Source organism: Martes martes, assembly GCF_963455335.1.
Source record: "Martes martes genome assembly, chromosome: 1".
Lineage (NCBI taxonomy): Eukaryota > Metazoa > Chordata > Mammalia > Carnivora > Mustelidae > Martes > Martes martes.
In genome coordinates, this window is record NC_137888.1 from 196,023,903 (window position 1) to 196,029,902 (window position 6,000).

Below are 6,000 nucleotides of genomic sequence, written 5' to 3' on the forward strand. Positions count from 1 at the left end.
AGGGACAGCTGAAGCTACGGTGATTTCTGGGTGGCAGGATGGGAAGGCTTCACTTGTGCCCCTTATGCACATTTGAACGTTTCCAACAAGCTTGCGTATTTTTTTATCACCAGTAAATCAAAGATTTAAAAAAAAAAATACTAGGGGTGCCTGGGTGGCTCAGTGGGTTAAGCCTCTGCCTTCGGCTCGGGTCGTGATCCCAGGGTCCTGGGTTCGAGCCCCGAATCGGGCTCTCTGCTCAGCGGGGAGCCTGCTTCCCCCTCTCTTTCTGCCTGCCTCTCTGCCTACTTGTGATCTCTGTCTGTCAAATAAATAAATAAAATCTTTAAAAAAAAAATACTAGACACCATCCAGCTGTCCCTTCCCCAGCCCTCCCACAATGTCATCCATGGTCCTTCTATTTCATGCCTCTGTATGGCCTGCCCCTTAGTCTGTATCCCAGCTGGGAGGCCTCAAAGTGTGTGGGCTCTCACCTCCCATGGCCCCCAGCCCCCAGGGTAGCCCAGGAGTCCATGGCCGGACTGCTGCCCATCAGGGATGGTGCGGACTGGGATCCTTCCCTCCCAGCCCCACCGGCCCTGCTCACCGTGCCCCAGGATGTCATCAGTGGGCAGGAGGGCTTTTCCAGGGACAGGTTTCCTGACCTGAGACCCCGGCTCCAAGCCCATGTTGATCCACTCGCTGGGAGTGCGGCAATCAAACTCTTCATTGTCAAACACCTGGAAGAAACGGGCAGAGGGTGGGGACAGAGAGCTCACCCCTAGCGGGGCCAAATGGGCAAGGTGTGCCAGAGGATGGGGGATGGTGAATGCCGGGCTCCTCTGGGCCTCCACCCCTGACCATCAGCCCTCTGTGGAAACTAGGCTCACCTTCAGCGGGAGATAGACGGGGAAGAGCGGGTCATGGCCCTGCTCGATGGTCTGGGGGTTTTGGGGATCTGGATGCCTGGGCATGAGCATGTTGGAGTCGATGCCCTCATCAGCCAGCAACTGATTGATGTCCAGACTCAGGTACAGCCGCTTCCTCCTGGCCGAGGGGGATGAGGGGATCTCATGACAGCTCATGTGAGACGGCTTCACAGGTGCCAGCAAGGACCCACAGGGTGAGAGGGGAGGATAGGAGTGTGGCCCAGGGACACCTGCAGGGCCCCCACCCTCACAGGAACTCATCAGGAAGTGGTGTCAGGAGTGGGGCTGGTGTCCTGGGCCCCAGTCGCCCTCCGTCCTGCCTGGCAATTCCACTGTCTTGACTCAAAGGCCACCCTCCCCATTTCCACAGCAAGGAAGGCAGTGTGTTCCTATTAAGAAACTAAAGGGCTAGAAGATTTGCACAGGGACCCGTTTTCATAACCTCTGCTATGAGGATGGTCACCTAGTTGCCTGCTCTCCCTCGCCCCCTTGAGTTGGGTGGATGCCACCTCCCAGAGCACCAGCCTGCCCACTGCCAACTCAGCCATACCTCTCGATCTCAATCTTGCGGGGACACTGGCCTGGCAGCACCAGGAAAGGCACCTGCACCTTGGGCTCATAGGCCTGCGCCGGGAAGTCAGTCTGAGTGAGCATCTGGGTGGTGGACCCAATATGCTGCTGCTCCAGGTAATCGTCAAAGTCCTCAGGAATCTCAAAGGTTCTGACTGCAGGCAGAGGCACAGACAGGGATGGCAGGGGTTCGGGCCAGGGCCCAATATTCCCCAAGGCGAAGTACTAGGGACCAGGCATGCATGCTTTGGGGCCAGGGAAGCTCAGATCTTGTCTGTGGCTGGCAGTGGCGAGGAGAAGGCAGATTTGGCACCAAGCGCCCAAGAGAGTGCAAGCCTGGAGGACAAGGGCCTCTGGAAGGCCTCTTGCTCTCCCTGTCCGGAGCCAGCATGCTCAGTCATCTCTTCCCCACACCCATCCTCCCCACACTGGTGGCCTTTGTGCAAGCCGGATGCTGAATCCAATGACCAATAGAGATTATAACTGGACAGGAAGGCGAAGTGGTAGCTCCCTGCCGCCCCTACTCCAAAGGCCCCAGGCATAGCAATGGTCAATGCTATTCACCCCCCAGGAGCATTTCCAAAGTCAAGGCATTCTGGATACGGTATGAGTGGGTAGCGCCATCACCCTGGCCCTGTGGGACATTCAAGGCACAAAATGGCCACCCCTACTTAGACAACCAGGGCAGACAGAGGCTTCCATTCCATTAGGACAGGACAGCTGGTGGGGAGAGAGCCATCGGTAGGGTGACCATTCCAGTCTGCCTGAACTTAGGGATTCCCGGGACTTGGGATGTTAAGAGTAAAGGAAAGCCCTGAGAGGTGGGGAAAGGGGGTATGGGAATATGCTCTGGGAGATGAGTCACCTTTCCCAGGAGTTGGGGAGGCTCACAAAAGCTCAGTGATGGCCCCCATCCAATCTCCTGGGAGGCCCTGGTAACCCCCTCCTTGGGTCTCACCACCTCTCCAGAGATAAGAGGTAGTCACACTTCAGGACATCCCACCTTGGGATTAGCCTACGGGGCTCCATAGAAGACTCGAGAGGCTCAGCAGAGGCCACCAGTCCTCAGCTGAAGTCTGCTCTCCTCCCAGAGTTGTCAGGTGCTCAGGGAACCTCACAGTACCAAAAAGGCGTGGCTAATCATGTTTTTGAGCCTGTGGGTCCATGACACCATTCCCCTCCCAGGATCATGGGCTTCTGGGCCCAGCCCTGAATCCCAGAGGCCAAGGAGGAGGCAGGGCGGGGACAACCAAGCCTGGCCTTCAGCTGTGCCTGTGAGTCCCAGGCAGGCTTCTCAAGTCCTCCCCTTGGCCTTCCAGCTATAGAGTGGACTTCTATGGCCTGGAAGCCACCATCCTGTGGCCTTCTGGGGGACTGCTTTTCCTCAGGCGGGTGGGGGTGTAGAGCCGCCGAGCAATCCCACTCCACCCTCCCGTGGATGGTGGGAGCCGCACACAGCCTTTAGATCTGTGCTCTGTAAGCATTTCTGAGCCCCAGTTGTCTGGGAGACTGTAGAGCACAATAGCCCGGATCCTCAGCTCACTGCACAAATGCACATACACATGCTGTTTCCTGGGCCACTTCTGGGGCTTCCCAGATCCCACAAGGCTCAGGGGCACTGAGAGGACTAATCTGGGAGATGCCAGCAAAGAGTCAAGACGCTCCTGGAACTGGGCCTTCTGGGCCTGATTGAAGGGGGTATCCCGTCTGCCAGCTAGGTGGGAGGGTCTCCAGCCAGTTCCTCTCTGCCACTCAGGGCCCCAACCAGCTTGCTGCCTCCCCTGTGGAGACGGCCCAACACCCCACAGTCCTGTCCCAGACCTCACAAGACTCAGTGCATAGCCTGGGAGGAAGGAGAGTCACCCTTTCCTCCTTCAGCAGAGATCTCCTGGGCTAGGTCCTGCTCTAGGTGCTGGGGTCCCCGTGAGGCCCACTCAGACACAGCCCTGGCCTCCTCCAAGCTCAGGATCCAGGGGAGGGAGAAAACAGAATTTACACAAGTAAACACCCTAGTGTCTCCAGCCAGGCAGAGAATGGATGCTCTGACCCTGAGCAGCCCAGCCACCATGGAGCCCTCGTCACAGCTCTGCTAAGAGGAACAGAAAGCTGTGCTTCACTGAGCACTAACCGTTAGCTTGGTCCTCGCAAAGCACCTTATGTCTTGTTACCCCCATTTTATAGCTGAGGAAACTGAGATCACAAGCCAAGCAGAAATAATCTCTCTAAGACCAGAGGCCCTGCTTCTAAATGCACCCACCCATCCACCCTGCCCCTCTGGGCACTGACCGTTTGGAGTAAACTGGTCAAGGTCGGCCTGTCGCAGGAGGTCTTGGTTCATGCAGGGACCACGGCATACTTCCTAAAACCAAATCCCAGAGCTCTGAGGGGGTGTAAACATTCTGGGGTGAGGCAGGACCTGGGAGGGACCACAAGGCCAAATGTCTCCCCCAAACCCACTGGGAAACACCCAGGGTCACAGGGATGGGACAGAACCAGTGAGTTTCCACAATTCCTCTTTCAGAGGCCACAGTGGACAATAAGCTGTAGCCACCTGGGACACCCCTGACCCCACCTGCTTCTGGTCCTACACAGCTCCCTCCTTCCTCTGAGATCACCCCTGCTGTGTCCAGGGGCTGAGCCTCAAGATGGAGGGACTACAATGCCAGCAGGTGTCTCTGTGCATGTCTCCTCCACCAAGGGCAAGACTAGCACCCCCAGCATAATGAGGATTAGTGGTTTCTTGCCCTATCTCTCTTGACTCGTCCTGGCTAGAACTTTCCTAAGTCTGTCCAGGACTCTGGGGCTCTTTGAACCCTCCCCTAGTTATTCCCTCTCCAGCGTCCCCCTACCCCAAGCCTTCATCTGTCCCCTCACCTTCTTTCCTCCTCCTCTACACAGGCCATGGCCTCTGTCAGGGTCCTCAAGCCCCCTGCCAGCCACCCAGTAAACACATGGTATGCCACCTTGTCCAAGGAACCCCTCCCCAACCAGAGCTGGGGGAGGACTCCCCCACCAAAGCCATTGCCCCGTGACAGAACGGACATAGATGTCTCATCTTCACTGTCACCAGTGCTCAGTCCAGGGCCTGTCACACAGGAGATTCTTGGTAATGAACTGTTGAATGAGAGGACAAGTAGATGGAGGAACAGACGGATGGATGGTCGGATGGATGGTCAGGTGGATGGTCAGGTGGATGGGCGGATGGATGGACAATTTACTAGACAGACAGATGGCTAGATGGCCAGATGGCCAAGTGAAGAAACAGGCTGATGGAGAGAAGGAACAAAGGGAGGGAGGGACAGAGGAAGGAAAGAAGGGAGGGAGGGAGGGAGGATGGGTGACTGGAACCCACAGGAGAGCTTTGACTGGGTAGGGGACAGCTCCACACTCACCCCAATTTGATCCAAGCTTCCAGGGCTGAGGATGTCAGAGTAGAACCCACGCTGCTTCATCAGGGGGTACTTCTTATCAGTGCCTGTCAGGGGCAACTTCCGGGGCTGCCCCAAGTCTGAGAGCGTGGGTGGGGATAGGGATGAAGGCAGGGGATTGGGGTCAGCACTTGGAAGAGGCTTCTCTGACCCAAAATCTGGTCCCAGAAGAATCCTCCCCAGGTTATACTCTAGGTCTGCATGGGTCCTCTTCAGACCACACTCTTGGTCCACAGGAGTCCCATCGCACTCTGGGCCCTGAGGGGTCCCTCCTGGGCTCTGGCCTTCTCTGTTAGGCTGCTCCATGCTGCTTCTCGGGGTGCTCCTAGGAGAAGATACTGGCATTACTGGCATCTTGCCAGCTTCTTCTCAGCCCCCAGGGGCACCAGGACACAGGGACGCCTTGTCTGCATCCTACAACAAGCCACAGCCCCCCACGCAAGGCTTGGGGACAGAGACAGAGGTCTCCTAATCTGGACAGACACACAGTGCCAGGCGGGTCCCACTGGGAGACAGCAGGGCCTTCCCTGGGTGCTGCATGAGAGAAATGTCTTAACAAAAGCCTACGCTGACCCAAGCAACGCCTTCTCCCCCACTCCACCCCCCAACCCCACACACTGGCACAAAGCAAACTTGTGGTACAGGGGTACAGGCTGCCCTGTTGGCTGGGCGTGTAATGCTCTGTCATCTCCATTTTAGCCACCAGGTGCGCCTGGCCAGCCTAGGCTTCCTGTTGGATCACTGCAGGGGAATCCTGCCTGGAGGGGTCTGAAAAGCGGGTTGGGCAGCTAGGGCTGTCTGGATCAAAGCTACCCAGCAGTGCTGAAGCTGAGGGCAGCTGCTGAATCCATTTCTAAGAAGAGGGGAGGGGGAAGTTGGCAAGGCCATGGTAGGGCCCATGAAAGGCAGATGGGGCTCTGGCAGGAAGCCCCAAACTCTGAGCCCAAAGGCAGCCCAGCTTCTAGCCAGTCAGGCGTGGCCTACCAGAACTCAGCTCCCTGAATCCACTCCCTGGTGGCCAGCCACCTCCCAGGGCCAGCGCCAAAAACATTGCTGAGGCTGGCCTATCCTGCTGACAGTCACCAGCCCTTCCC

At 57.2% G+C, this 6,000-nt stretch overlaps 1 protein-coding gene across 1 annotated transcript in view; it reads right to left on the reverse strand.

Annotated features, from left to right (window-relative positions):
- Window positions 1-5,212, reverse strand: part of DNAH1 (dynein axonemal heavy chain 1) — a gene marked incomplete at both ends in the record, with an annotated part of 71,924 nt that extends 66,712 nt beyond the window's left edge. Inside the window, 5 exons of the mRNA XM_080816185.1 lie at window positions 587-719; window positions 870-1,026; window positions 1,459-1,629; window positions 3,761-3,837; window positions 4,871-5,212. Coding sequence (XP_080672311.1) covers window positions 587-719; window positions 870-1,026; window positions 1,459-1,629; window positions 3,761-3,837; window positions 4,871-5,212 — 880 coding nt within the window. The remainder of the gene's footprint in view (window positions 1-586; window positions 720-869; window positions 1,027-1,458; window positions 1,630-3,760; window positions 3,838-4,870) is intronic.
- Window positions 5,213-6,000: the final 788 nt, after the last annotated feature.